A 13,904-nucleotide genomic window follows, 5' to 3' on the forward strand; every position below is an offset into this window, starting at 1 on the left:
CACAATCCCCTAGGCTGTGCTCAAATCTCACACATGCACACCCCATTGAGCATACGCTCCTTCAAGTGCATGGATCATTAAAATATATTCATTGAGGAGGACATCTTTTAAAGAAAATTGGAGAGTCATCTGGGTGGTTCAGTGGTTGAACATCTGCCTTTGGCTGGGATCATGATCCCAGGGTCTTGGGATCTAGCCCTGCATTGGGCTTCTCCCAGGGAGCCTGCTTCTCCCTCTGCCTATGTCTCTGCCTCTGTGTCTCTCATGAATGAATGAATGAATGAATGAATAAATAAATAAATAAATAAATAAATAAATAAAAATAAAATTATAAATTTAGGATATACTCACAAGCGGTGGCAATGACAGCTTCATAGCTGTATATATGTCAAACTCATCAAATTGTATACTGCAAATATTGCAGTTTATTGCAGGACAGTTATGCCTCCAAAAGCAAAGAGAGAAAGAGAGAGAGGTGCACACATGCCCCCCACCCCGATCTAGCCATGCCTGATGGACCCTAAGATCATAACTACACAGACCTTAGGGATTTCCTCCTAAGGACCCAAGCATTCACATCAGGAGTCTACCACTTCCTGTCCTTTCTGTGTGAACCTGGGCTTGCTTAGTGGAAAAGAGAGAAAGAAAAGAAAATCTGGTATATCTTTGGACCCTCTGTCAGGTCTAAGTGTGTATGTGTGTATATAGATATATAGAGGAGTGTGTGTGTGTGTGTGTGTGTGTGTGTGTATACATACACGAGAGGGAGAGAGGAGGGAGGGAGGGGTGAGATTGAGTGTCCTTGTTGCTATTTTTTCCAATTTTTTTCCCCTGTGACCGTCACCACAAAGTTAAACATAGATTTATAATAGCCATAGAGGAAACAGGTTGCTAGCAGCCAGGCTCAAATTAGCCTGAAATAGTTCTGCGATTTTCAGAGTATTTGACCTTCATGTTTTTGTTCTCGTTGGTTTGACAAGTCAGGAGTGGAACTCAGAAAATTCTTCCTTCCCCTTTAAAAAGTAATTGTATTTTGGGGAGAGCAAGTTTTCTTCTGGAGGGAAGCTCTCTCCAGACCTGGGTCCCCAGACAGGACTTGTGGCCTAGCAGCGACCCTCCATCACCGCTTGGCCAGATGGCTGACAATCTGAATTTGGAGATTACCATCTCGTAACTGACCTGGCTTCACTGGAGGGGGGGGGGGCTGTTATCTGACACCCAGAGTATAGGCTGGAGGCTTTAGGGTGCTAAACACACCCCTCACTCTGCCCTGGCCTCTCCCACCTGGCTTCACAGCCCCTGTAAATTTCAGCCAGCCTACCCTTATATTGCAGGTGGGGATAGGAAGCTATGGAGGAGGAAGGGAGTCACCATCCCCATGCCCATCTCCTTATGCTGCCCCAGTGACCGGCCCTCATTGACTCCATATGGAACCCCCTACTTTCGCCTTCAACAACCCGTATCACTCCTTAATGCTAGCAGCCTGCATCCCCACAGTGCCCCCTGCCCTGCATCTTGTTTTTCCAGACTCTAGATCTTTTCATGTAGGCTTAAGAATCACTCAATCTTGGGACTCCTAGGTGGCTCAGTGGTTGAGCATCTGCCTTTGGCCCAGGTCATGATCCCGGGGTCCTGGGATCGAGTCCTGCATTGGGCTCCCTGCAGGGAGCCTACTTCTCCCTCTGCCTGATGTCTCTGCCTCTCTCTCTGAATCTCTTATGAATAGATAAGTAAAATATTGTTTTAGGAATCATTCAATCCTGCCCTTCCACCGATAAAACAAATACAGGGGCACTCGAGTGTCTAAAGAACAGAAGTGAACCATGATAAGTCAAGAGAAGAGGAGCCCTTTCTCCTAGGAAAAAATAAAAGTTACGGGGTGCCCTGTTCTAGGATCATCATCCAGCTTGGAAATGCCCAGATCGGGGTCTGGATTTTGAACAGTGTTGGGTCTGATGTTGACAGACTCAATCTATACCCTCCTGTGTCTACACCACACTGCAACCTCCTTCTGGAAAATAAAGCATCCCTCCCCTCCGAAAGCTGTGGTTTTGCTGTGGTATTGTCTAATTCCCAGGAGCCCCTGGGCAAGGTGGCACAGGTTGTTCAGTTTTTGTTCTTGTCTTTCAACAATGCCCACCCTGCTTCACTGTTGTCCGGGATGGGCAACCACAGAGACAATCAGAGAAGCATCTTGCAGATCCAAGCCCCAGGCTTCTGGCAACTTTGCCACCTGCCCCAGTTCACGTTGAAATGCATCCAAAAGGCAGACTGGAGGAGACACCCTCACCCGAAAAAGGGGCTCCATGAAGGGTGGCACCAGGTCCCCACCTAAGAGCATGGAGCCCTGCATTAAAATGACCTTTCTTCTTGGCGATCACTTTAGGAGTGGAGAGAGTTGATGTGTTCTTGTTATATTTGAATGTGTGGTCACCTACAATTTGACAAGTTTGTTTCTAACTGGTGTGTGTGAGACAGAGAGAGAGAGACAGAGACAGAGAGACAAGGAGAGAGACAGAGAGACCTGCAAAACCCGTGAATACAGTACAAACAGCTGCAATCATCAGGCCCTGGCTTTGCCCCTGCCCTGGCCCCCTGGGGTAGAAGCTGGTACCTGCTGTGAGGGAAAGAAGAAGCCCTTAAAGATTAAAAGTTTCAGTAGAAGACCCCTGCACCCTCCTGCTAACGAACACACGAACAGGCAGCCGCAGCACGCTGGTTCCCGGGGCCTGGGGCTTACCTTGTGGTTCTGGTAGGAAGTCACCGCGATAAAGGCTGTCTCAGGAAAGACGTGGGTGCAGAACGCAGTATTTTTTGAGCCAAATCCATTATTTTCATCCGCCTTCACAATGTGTAATCTGGGCTGGTATTTGTGCATGGAATTTAGAATAATCTAAAAATAATAAAGAAAATGAGATTGTAAGAAAAATCAAAACCCCTTTGTTTCCAGATAAATTTCTCCTCTCTCCACCGCTAAAATTCACCTCCTGCTACAGACTCTTGGGTGGGGGTGGGGGTGGGGGTGGGGGTGTCTGATTTTTTTTCTCTCCTGTTTTGAAAAGGGGCCAGTGATTTCATTAAAAAGAAACATTTCAAAAATGGCAATTTCCAACCAAAAAAGCCAGGCTAATATTCCAGGAATCTACCCAAAGCACACACGGCAGTAAATCAGAATTCTTAATAAAGTTTGCTTAATAAATTAACTCCTGTATAGTGTACTCCCCACCCACCTCCACCCCCCCCCCAAAGGAAGGTATGCAAATATGCAGCAAAGAACTGGTGCCTGGGGAGAAGTGTAAGCTTCAGTTTTGGAATGAAAGGGGAGAACAATCAAATAAATAAACAAACATCCCCCTCCCCCCAAAAAAACAAAACAAAACAAAACAAAACAAAACGAAACCCTTTAAGAGACTGAAAAGTAAAAGACTAGTGTTTGCAGAACCAGAATAAAAAAATCCCAGGCTCGGCCATTTGTGTGGAGAATGTGCAAAGTGGAGTCCCTGAAATAAAGAAGGTAATGGGCTAGGGAGTGGGCCTCCAGGGATGGCGAGACCCCCACCCACCACCTACTTCTCACCAGGTTCCCTTTCTACAACGTTATCAACATTTCTGGATCCACCATCAGAATTATCTCCAGCCTTGGCCCCAGACAAACTGTTTTTTTTTTTCTTTTTTGCGGGGGGGGGGTGGGGGAATGCATTCTTTCTCCTTCCTTTCTGCTGTCTCCATGTTTGGGGTGCTCCCGGGGACAAATGGGGTCCCCCTCCTGTAGCCGCACCTATAACGCCACTAGTAGGCCACTACAGAAGGAGGCTCCAGACTGCTGGAGCAGGACTAGTCCTAGGAGACGAGCATCTCCGCTTTAAAAAAGAAAAAAAGAAAAGAAAAGAAAAAAGCCAGCTTTGCCGTTTGGAGGATGCCTGGCTTTTGACGGTTTGGGGAGCTGCGAACGCGAGCGTCCATGAGGACGCCCGATACCTGCCCTGAACGGGCCGATCGCCGCGCGCAACGGCGCACCCTGGCCTGCCCTTCCCTGGGACCCGCCACCTGGAGCGCGCGGCCAGGCGTCCCGGGGTCTCTGATGACTTGCGTCGCCGCCCCGGGGCAGGGTCCCCGGGCCCAGCCCGAGGCCCGAGGCCCGAGGCCCGCGCGGAGGGGGGAGGGGAGGGGAGGGGAGGGGGAGGGGCGGCGGGCGGGGCGACCCCGGGCCCCGCGGCTCCCGACCCCGGCCGCGCGCGGCCCTAATCTGCGGCCGCCGCTGGCCCGGCCTCCTCCCCGGCCGATAGCGACGCCGGCGGGGGCGGCGTGGCGACAGAGAGACGCAGCGGGGCCCCGTGGGCCGCCGCAGCCCCCGGCCGGCGCGGCCATCGTCCCGGCTTAGCCAAATTGCTTTGACGGCCGGGGACAGTGTGGAGACAGCAGCGCGAGGGCGATCTAATGGCTCCTAATTTCATTAGGGCGGCTCTGGGCTCCAGGAGCGGGGCCCGGGGCCGCCCCCAGGACCCCCTCTCTCTTCCGCGGGGCCCGGGAGCCTGGACACGCGCGAGGGTGCCGGAGCCTGGTTGCGGGGGCCGAGCTCCCGCCCCAGCGCGACCCCGGAAGGCACCGCCTGGACCGCCCAGGGAAAGCGAGGTTGCACGGAGTCCCCCCGCCTCCCGGAGTGGCCAGCCCCGCGGGAAACCCGTCGGTCCGCGGCGTCCCCGGCGCTCAGCCGGTCCCGCAGGCCGCGCGCCACCCCGGCCAGCCGATGCCCACGCAGGGCCCGGCCGGCGCTGCGGGCAAACGCGGAGGGAGGGGGCCGGGCGTTTTGCCCTGAAATGCCCCCACTGCACCCTCTGCTCCGTCCCCGCCACCGCGCGCGGGAAGGGAATTGGGCCTTCCTTCTCTCCTCCCCTTCGGCCAGCGGTTCGAGCTCGCACCACTGCCCGCATCCCTGTCCCCTCCCGGCGCAGACCCTGCGGGTTCAAGCTGCATGACCTTGGGCAGGACCCGCCCCTCCCCTGCACTCCCATTTATAAAGGCTGCATATTTGTGCGTCCTCCTTTCTAGGCTGCTGTGAGGGCCCAGGGTCCCCAAGACGAAAGAGCCCACTTTCCGGTGGAATCATCAAGCTAGGGATTCTGAACACACTGAATTCGAGACTGTGTTCTTTTCTGGTGATTAGTTATTGCCGGAGAAAAGATATGGAGACAGTTCCCTCCAAATCAGTGTTTTGTTCATTTGTTGTTTTTTGTTGTTGTTGTTGTTGAGGAAAACACTGTTTAAAGCTGGAGAACCTGCTAAGAGCTTGGAAGGCGAGGGGCAGCACACTCAGTGTCCTGCATGCAGACTCCGGTGGTTCACCAGGCTGCTCTGGGGGCCGATGCAGACTCCAGGGTTAGGACTCTGGTCCAGGTTTGCCTGTTCCGGGCATGGTGAGGGTGGGGGAGAAGCTGGAAGTTGGGGGGAAAAAGATAAACCCAAGAGGATCAGCTCAAAAGGGGTGCCCGGGTTGGCCTCTGGCAGGTTGGCTTCCCCATCTGTAAAAGAGGGAACAGGTGGCCTAGGGGCTCCCTCTCAGCTGGAACATCTCAATAACAAGGCAGGGTTTGGAAGTGAGCAGGGAAGGCTATCTAGGGTTCCCATGGAGGTCTAGCCTCTGGGCAGCCTCTGGGCTAGAAGGACCACATTTTCTGAAGATCTGAAACACACAACCCCCCACACCTAATCACAGATGGGACAGAGGTCCAGGCTTCAGTCTCCCCAGGCCCCGGTTCTCCAGCTGCCCCCAGAAGGAAAGGCAGCCCCAGAGCATGGGACGGTGGACCACAGAGAAGACTGCACAGGACAGCGGCGGATTAGGGAGGCCAAGAGAGGAAAAGACCCAGGCCAGTGGAATGAGGCAAGGAAAGGAGAAGCAAGCGTGAGTGAGAGGAGCCAAGAAGAGAGAGAAACTCAGGGAAACAGACAAAGGGGGAAGAGAGAGGGCAAGAGCAACCCAGACCCACGGACTCAGGACAGTCAGAGATGGAGAGTACCGGAGGAGGCCTTGTGGGCTGTATCAGGTACTTACATGCCCAAAAGGGTCCAGATGGTTGTTGGTGAGCTTGAGTTTCTGGAAGGAAACCAGCTGCCTCATCCAGTGCGCCCCGGTGGCCGGCGAGTCCGGATGCACATAGAGACGGCCCGGCATAGCGGGCTCTGCTTTGCCCGTCACAGACCTGACCAAGGGGGGACAAAACCCGCCCAGACTTAGCGCCCTGTCGTGCTGGCAGGGTCCTGTGCCGGGCCAGACAAGGGCTGCTGAATAGAAGAATGATCTGGAAATGGCCGAATCCTGGGGCCTTGCCTGGGCATCTGCAAACCCAGGTGCTCAGAAGGCCTGCGGCCAGTGTCCAGACAAGTCCCCCACTAAGCGGCTTTTTCTTCTTCCACCCCACCCCTCCCCCTGCACCAGGGGAGCCGCAGGGCCTCGAAGCCTCTTGCTGCCCATGGAATAATTCTTGGGTTCTGAAAGCCTGGACCAAAAAGTCTAAGAAAAGTCCTTAAGGGCTTTCAAATGTGCTTTCTTCTTCGAGCCTCTCTGCACGCTTGGCAGCCACAGGAGCAGTCCACCCAAGGAATGGACCTCTCCTCGCTTGCCTGTTTAACTCAAATACCACGGCCTGACTTTGCAATTTCATAAAAAGGCACGTTCAAAGCAGGTAACTCATAAAAAATAACTGTAAATGGTTTTATGCCCCCAGAAATACCTCCAGCGCTTGGAAACAATACCCTTTTTAAAATATCCACAACCCGTGGGTGCAGGAACAGCTACAGGCCCTTCACATCCTCTGAGCCTCAGTTTTCTTGTCTATAAAATGGGAACTAACAGCTGCTCTTGCCTCCTCTGGGGTGGTCCAGGATAGCAGCAAAACACTCCGCAGGGTGGGGAGTTCAAAGAATGTTTCTTGGTTCTGTCTGGGGGGAGGAGAGTCTGGCCTTCCACTTCCCCCCTTGCCCTCCCCACCGGCCCACACTGGTGCCTACCTACCATTTATTATCTGCGAACTTGTATCTGTGGTCATCGGCTGGGACGATGTCCATGAGGAGAATGTATTTCGTTTTGGGATTGAGGCCCGTCACCTTCACTTTGTAACTGGGAAACATCCGTCTGGGTAGAGAAGGGGAGGGAGACCAAGAAAGGGACGGGTGAGGGGGTGAGGAAGAGAGAAAAAAATTAATGCCAATGTCATAAAGAGCGCATCCACGCATCTTAATGGAACACGCAACTCCTCCACGAGTGAGGAGTGTACAAGAGAAAAGTGGCCCCCGCTCCGCTTTTGCCAGGATCCATTCCAGGTTTCCCTTGAAGTTTTGGGGAGGGGAGAGGCCCAGAGGTGAGCTGGAGGCTGGTGACTATTTGTAACCTGGAGGAAAACAGAAACCTGGAGGTCGCAGCTTCCATAAAGAAACAGTGGTGAAGAAGGCCCTAACGGAACCTCCATTTCTGCTCTTTGTAAATGCTCTTTTCAGAGCCAGAGACCTACTTTTTTATTTAGGGGCAGAAGGAGCCCAACTCGGTGAGAAGCTGGCCTCCAGCGCCCAGGCAGGTGCTCTAGCCACTCGCTCAGTGCACGCATTGCTGCCGCCTCATGATGACGGCGGGCTGGGTGCGCCCCGGGGACTGCACATCTGTGGGTGCCCATATACCTCTTGTCCTGGCTGGGGTCCCCAGAAAAAAACACAGCTGGTAACCTCTGCTGCGAGCCTTGAGCCAAAATTTATTCCTAAATGCCGTACCCCCCCCCCAACTTCTCCAACGTGCCTGGCACTCTTCCTTGGAGAGTCTAAACACTTTGGCCCTCAGCAAAGAAACCCAAAACCCATCCGGGTTTGGTTTTGGAACCAGGATAGTCATGGGCAGATGGGTGCTGCAGACCTGCGGGCCCTGTACCTCTCCCTCTGGGCTTACGGGGTGCGCTCCAAATTCCCAGCCCTCTTTCCGAGGCGGGGTGGGGTGCGCCCCGGAAAGCCAGCGAGTGGGAGGCTGGCCGGGGTGGAAGGACGAGCTGCGTGCGGGACCCAGGCTCACCGGGGGATGGTGGGAAGGGGTGAGTGAAGGGAGGCCTCGGAGCCCAAGCCCTGTGGTGTTTATCTGCCGCAGCGCGTGTGCCTGCAGGCAGGCGCGAGGTAGGCTTCCCAGGCCTTTTATAGTTAAATCCCCTCAGCTCAGGCTCGGGGGAGAGGGGGCCCGGGCCAGGTCTTTCCTTCCTCGGCAGAATGGGAAGAAGAGCTTAGTTCCTTCAGTGTAAACAGAACGCGCCTCCTAGTTCACTCAGGCCGAGCGGGGGAGCAGACATTGTTTAATTTCAAATAATAATAAATGTCACTGTTGTCAGTTTATTGCGGGAGGCTTCGGCTGCAGAACCGGGGGGCGTCTGGGGAGGTGGCTCCACCCTCCCCCTTCACACACTCGGTGGCTTGGGCCTACTGGCCTCGCCAGCTTCACACGCCTGCTCCGGGCTGACTCCAGGCTTTCTGCCCTTGAGGCCACGGAGGGCCAGCCCAGCACCCGGAGGCCTGTGCTGAGGATGTGCCCAGGCCGGGGCACGCACGCACACGCGCTGGCACGCTGAGCTACAGAGCGGCAAGACCCTCCCGCAGCCTCCCCCAGCCGGCTAGCTAGCGGTTCCAGCAAAACACACACACACACACACACACACACACACACACACAACTGCGAGCTTTTAGGAGGGACTCTGGGGTGAGTGTCTTGGCGAAACTGCCGTGTTTATCGGTGTCTGTATATAGAGCCCGGCCGAGCCCCGGTTCAGTTTCAAAGGCTTTGCCTGCTTTCTATAAACAATGAAAGAGGTAGCGAATACATTCGACGATTCAAAGTTTGGCAATCGGGTGGGACACAGGACCCGCTCCAAGGTCAGGCAGGGCCGGAAGGAGGGTGGGGGCCAGGAGTCAAGGCTGCAAGCGGGTCTCATCCCTGTGCCCACTCCGAGCTTCTCTGGTTCCCTTCTCTCTCCGCCTCGTCCCACTTTGTCCCATTACCAATCCACCCGCTGAGCACAGCCCCCCAAGCCCTCGACTCTTCCTTCTGTAAGAGTGGGAGAAATGCCCCGTTTCGGAGGTGAATCTTGCAGGCGTTTCTCCCAGCAGGAATGGAGGTCACTGGAGGAGTTCTCCAGGCACCTTTAACCCAAATCGGGTGAAACAAAATACATTCATCCTCTCTGGCGCGCTCGCTCCCTTTCTCTGCTCTACACTGTTCTCGCCTCTCTCTGCCCCTCTGCCTTCTCCACCTCTCTGTCTCTCGGAGACACCTTTCCTTCTCCCCCATGATTTCCCCAGGCCCTCCCTCCGCAGAGGTGGCCAGCTCACCTCCCAGCCTTGGTTATGATCATTTCCGTGCCTACTTCGTGAAACTTCAGCCACAGTTCTCTTTCGTGGAGAAACACCTTGATCCCTTCCATTCCCTAGAGGAAGGAGAGAAAAGTCACACAGACGAACCCCAGGAGCAATAGGACTTCCCTCTCCAAACTCTCCCCAAACTCTCCCCAAACTCCCCCCCAAACACAGCTGGTTCCTTCCCTTCGGAGCCTCTGTGCTCTAAAGCTGAGAATAGTATCAAGCCCACTGCAGAGCTGTGTGGACTCTGGAACACGGGCAGCCCTGCCTAGGAACCCCTGTGCTTGCCCCGTGTAACCCCCATGGTGCACTGCTGTCTTCTAATGCCACCAACACAAAGCCAGAGAAAAATCCCCAAACATCTCAGTGCTCTAGCATGTCCACGGGAGGACAGGCTGAGACCCCCAAAATGGGACCAATCTCAATCCCTTTCAGCCAAGATGCAGCCAAAAACAAAAGCAAAAAGCAAACACAAAAACACTAGATCTCAAAAAGCCTGCTCAGAACATTCTTCTGTAGACGCCCAGATAGGCACACACAAGCACACAGACATGCAAATCCCATATCTACGCGTGTTTCATTTCACCATGGCGGTGCAAACACAAACATCCGTGAACAAAATCTCAATTTAAAAATGTTTCTATATGAGAATAGGTTCCCACAGCCCAAAATATTAATTCTCAAATGCGTATGTTAACACATTTTCTAGGTTCTCCTCACATCCAACTTCGTTCACTTCGAGCTGTTTCGATTCAGGGCACAGCCGAAACTTCAACGTTTCCGCTTTCAACTAAATATTATTTTACAAAACCGATGCAAAAAATATACATACAGAAATCTTCGTTTTGCAATAATCCACAACTAATAAGCAGATTTGCTTTTCCGTAGGAAAAAAATCTACGTTTCCCAAGCTCTGTGCCCACTGCCCTCTGCTTCTCTACAACCGTACATGTGTTTTCCTGAGACGGGAAGGGCAAAGAGACAGGTGATGAAGTTCTCAGGAAGGACATTGATCGAAATCCCAAAGAAAGGTTTTGGCTATATCCAAATATCTCTTCTAGTCATGTCACCCTGCTCCGCACCATCTGACACCCTATTTAAATCATCAAGGGCTACACGGGCCGCCTTGAGCACCCAGAACGCCCAGGGAATAGGGTAGAGAGAGCACACCCGAGGCCTCACTCTCTCCTCGGGGCCCAGCTTCCACCCAGGGGAGCCTACTGCAACCTCTCAGCAAAGCCATGCTGCTCCCGCCACCCGGCCAGGGTGAGCCAGCCCTCCAGAGCCCGGCCCAAGACAAATAGTGCAACTCCCTGGTCTGGGCGGCGGCGCGGAGGAGGCGGGCGGAGGCGAAGGCTACGGAAGATCTGAAGAGGGGTCAAGCCATCGCTCACGCTGGCCTGAAGCAGCCGCTGACCCAGCCCTTAATGAGGTGCTGGGGGCTGAGTCTACACCTATGCCAGCAGCAAAGGAATGATCTGGGCTATTGTTAGCTGGCCCCAAATAGCCAGATAATTAAGACTTCTCTCACAACCTAAATGTATTTCCAAAATCCTCTGGCCGTAAAGATTATCATCACAATGAAGTGGATTGGAGTATTCTGATATTTGGGGGACACGGGGCAGAGAAAGGTGGAATTAGTGGGATTTAAAAGGAAAGAAGACAATTATGGGAAAGGGGCAACCCACCCCACCCCCATCCCTCCCCTGCGGGAGGGCCTCTGGTTCCTGCAAAGAGCCTCCGGCTAGAGTTCTCCTTACCTGCTGGGTGAAGGCAGCCTGCGGAGACGCCGGGGACTTGCTGGGGGCTCCTAGCGAGCTCTCGGCCTTGGAGTCGCAGGGTAGATCCTTTGAGTCAGGTTCCAGGGGTGTGTGGGCCAGGCCAAAGCCCTCGTCTGCGTCGGCCATGGTGTGCCCGGCGCCCTGTGCCCGCGCAGGGTCCTACTCTGAGGACAGGAAGCAGAGAGAGAGAAAAAGAAGGTTGGAAACAAGGTTCTAGTGACAGGAGGGAGCAGCTGGGTCCCCAGTGTCCAGCTCCCAGCACCTCCGTTCCCAGCTGAAGGAGGCTGCAGAAGGTTCCCTTATTATTATCATCATTACTACTTTATGACCACGCACAACCTCTTGCGAAAGACCCGGGTCAGACCAGGAGGAGGCGAGGCCCGCATCTCCCCTGCGCAGGCTCCCCACGATAAGCCAGCTGCCCGTCAAATTTGTCTGGACTTCTGGAAGAGCCAATAAAGATAAGGCCTGGGTATTTTTGGAAGCCATTGGGTACGAACCAAAAACAAAACAAAAACCTAGTGTCCTTTCGAGAATTGTTTTTCTCTGTCAAATTCACAGAAGGACATCACAGCTTTGTGTACGAAAACTCGCAAGAGGAATATTTTCCACAGCGGGCAAAATGCCTGCAGTAACCCGCCTCTTGCAAAACCAAAAACATAGGAGGGGAAAGATGTTACAGATGGAGAGAGACCAGGTCCCGAGGAGAATTCACGTTCATCCTTTATCAGTTGCAGGCCTTAAAATTAAAAGTCCTTCAACAGTAAAAGTCCTCCCGCTTTCCCTCAACTTTTTGCAACGGTAAAAAAAACGAAAAGTAGCCCAACAGCCGAGGAAAGAAAGCGGCGGTGCGGAGGGAGGCACGCTCCTGGGCGCCCACGGCCCGCGCTCTGTCCCTGCCCCTGCCCGCCCGGCCGGCGTTCTCTGGGCTCTCCAGCCCGGGACGCACATTTTGACGAGCCAGCCAGGCCGAGGGAAGTTTCTCGGAGCTGTAGCCGGGCCTGGCTCGCTGGAAGTGCAGGCCCAAGCTCCAGTCCGTGAGGATATCAAGGGTTCCAGATAAATTCTGGGCTGCAATGGTTGGATCGGCCTCCTGGGCCCGACGCAAGGGGTAGAATGGCCCGGGTGGCGGGCTTAGGAGGTTGGAACACTTAAAATAACAGCTGCAGAACTGTTCAAGCCCGGAGGAGCCTGCCTCTTGCTCTGATCGCCTTCCAATCTCCTCCACGTTTCCAAGTAAGGATTTGCTCCCTCGAAACCGGGTTAGACTGGGAAGGAGGGTGCCGAGGAGGGCCTCCCCAAAGCTTAGCAGCCGCTAAAGCAAAAGGCTGAATCCCCCACTCCGCCAACCCCAGGTCTGCGGTGGCTGGAGACCCGGAGTGGGGCGGTGGAGGACGGCTTCGGAGGCCCGTCTCCGGAGCAGCCTCCCTCGCCACACCCTTGGGGTTCGGGAGGCACGGGGATGGGAGCCCTCGCAGCCTTCTTGCAACAAAAGAACCTGGGGCTGGCGGCCCCCACGTGCACTCAAGTCTGCCGCCGGCCACGGGGACAAGCCCATCCTGCGCCCGGGTTGGGTCGGCGGCAGCTCAGGGCTGGCGGGGGCGAGCTAGATGCGGTTTGACAGAACCAGGCCGCGCGTCCTGCAACCCTCCACGCCGCTCCGGGGCCGCGCGCCTCCCCGGCTGGCCGGCCGACCGGCTCCACGCGCCCGGAGCTCCCCGCCAGCCCGGGGTCGGGCTGGAGTCCCGCCGTTCGCGCCTCCCGGAGCTGGCTGGGCCGGAGGGCTCCCTCCCGAGCCTCCCGGGCCATCTGCAGGGACGGTTACCTCGCTGGGCGAAGCCGGTGCATTCACCACATCCCTTCTGGCTCCTAGCAGGGAAGCCGGCGGCGAGGCGGGGGCGCGGGCATGGTGGCTCCGGGGTTTATGCCGGGGACTCCTCGCCCAGACTAGCCGCTACCGCTGCCTACAAAGGATCACCCACCGCTGGAGCCTCGGCGGCGACTGCCCACCTCCGACACACACCTCCTCCGCTCTGCGCTCGCTCGCTCGCTCTCCCGCTCTCCCTAAAGACTTCCAAGTTGTCAGGCGCCAGAAGGGCTCCAAGGAACGCACGCAGCAGCCGCCGCAGCGAGCACCCTGAACGTTATAACCTCGGGGCCCGCTCCTTGCTTGCACCCCTCAGGAGGGGAAGTTGGGAGATAGGAGAGAGCTGTGGGAATGGTCAAGGTCCTTTCTGGGCGCCGCTTTCAGGGTTAAAGTTCTGGAATCCGAGGAAGAGAGTCAGTCTCTCTCTCTCTCTCTCTCTCAGAAATACAAGCCGACTCAGCTGAGCTCAGTGACGTTGGGCTGCCTTGATGCTTACAAAGTACTGAAATTGCCTATCCAACTAGCTCCCACTGCACACAGCCTGCCTCTGCCTCTTACCCGCCCCCCTCCCTCCCTTTCTCCCTCTCTCCCTCCCTTTCTCTTCTCGCTCCCTCCCCCAACCACCTTTTCCATTAGATTTCCCGAACACTCAAATCACAGCACTACTCTCAAACCCAGACCTCGAGCTCACCCCTCCTCTCCACCCCCTTCCCAACCTCCATCCATCTCTGCTTCTCTGAGCTCGGCTCAGAGGCTGCAAAAAATCCTGCACAAATCATCGCAAACCCGGTCGGCTTCTGCCCGGGAAGTAATCTCAGTGACACGGCTGTGCAGAGAACGGAGTCTGCACACACTACGCTGCACACACACACACA

General features: G+C 55.1%; 1 protein-coding gene across 8 annotated transcripts in view; it reads right to left on the minus strand.

Annotated features, from left to right (window-relative positions):
- TBX5 (T-box transcription factor 5) overlaps positions 1–13,904 on the minus strand; it is an 86,894-nt gene that overhangs the window by 32,493 nt on the left and 40,497 nt on the right. For 4 of the 8 annotated variants that reach the window (XM_038575197.1, XM_038575196.1, XM_038575198.1 and 1 more), the window contains exons 2-6: positions 11,142–11,326; positions 9,355–9,449; positions 7,013–7,132; positions 6,053–6,200; positions 2,741–2,893 (exon numbers count right to left, since the gene is read on the minus strand). In XM_038575197.1, the coding sequence (XP_038431125.1) occupies positions 2,741–2,893; positions 6,053–6,200; positions 7,013–7,132; positions 9,355–9,449; positions 11,142–11,288 (663 nt within the window). In that variant the 5' untranslated portion in view covers positions 11,289–11,326. Of the gene's footprint in view, positions 1–2,740; positions 2,894–6,052; positions 6,201–7,012; positions 7,133–9,354; positions 9,450–11,141; positions 11,560–12,987; positions 13,127–13,745; positions 13,892–13,904 lie in introns of those variants that run through there. The other 4 variants (XM_038575193.1, XM_038575195.1, XM_038575199.1 and 1 more) reach the window with 4 other exon arrangements.

This window comes from Canis lupus, chromosome 26 (genome assembly GCF_011100685.1).
Source record: "Canis lupus familiaris isolate Mischka breed German Shepherd chromosome 26, alternate assembly UU_Cfam_GSD_1.0, whole genome shotgun sequence".
In the NCBI taxonomy this organism is placed as follows: Eukaryota; Metazoa; Chordata; class Mammalia; order Carnivora; family Canidae; genus Canis; species Canis lupus.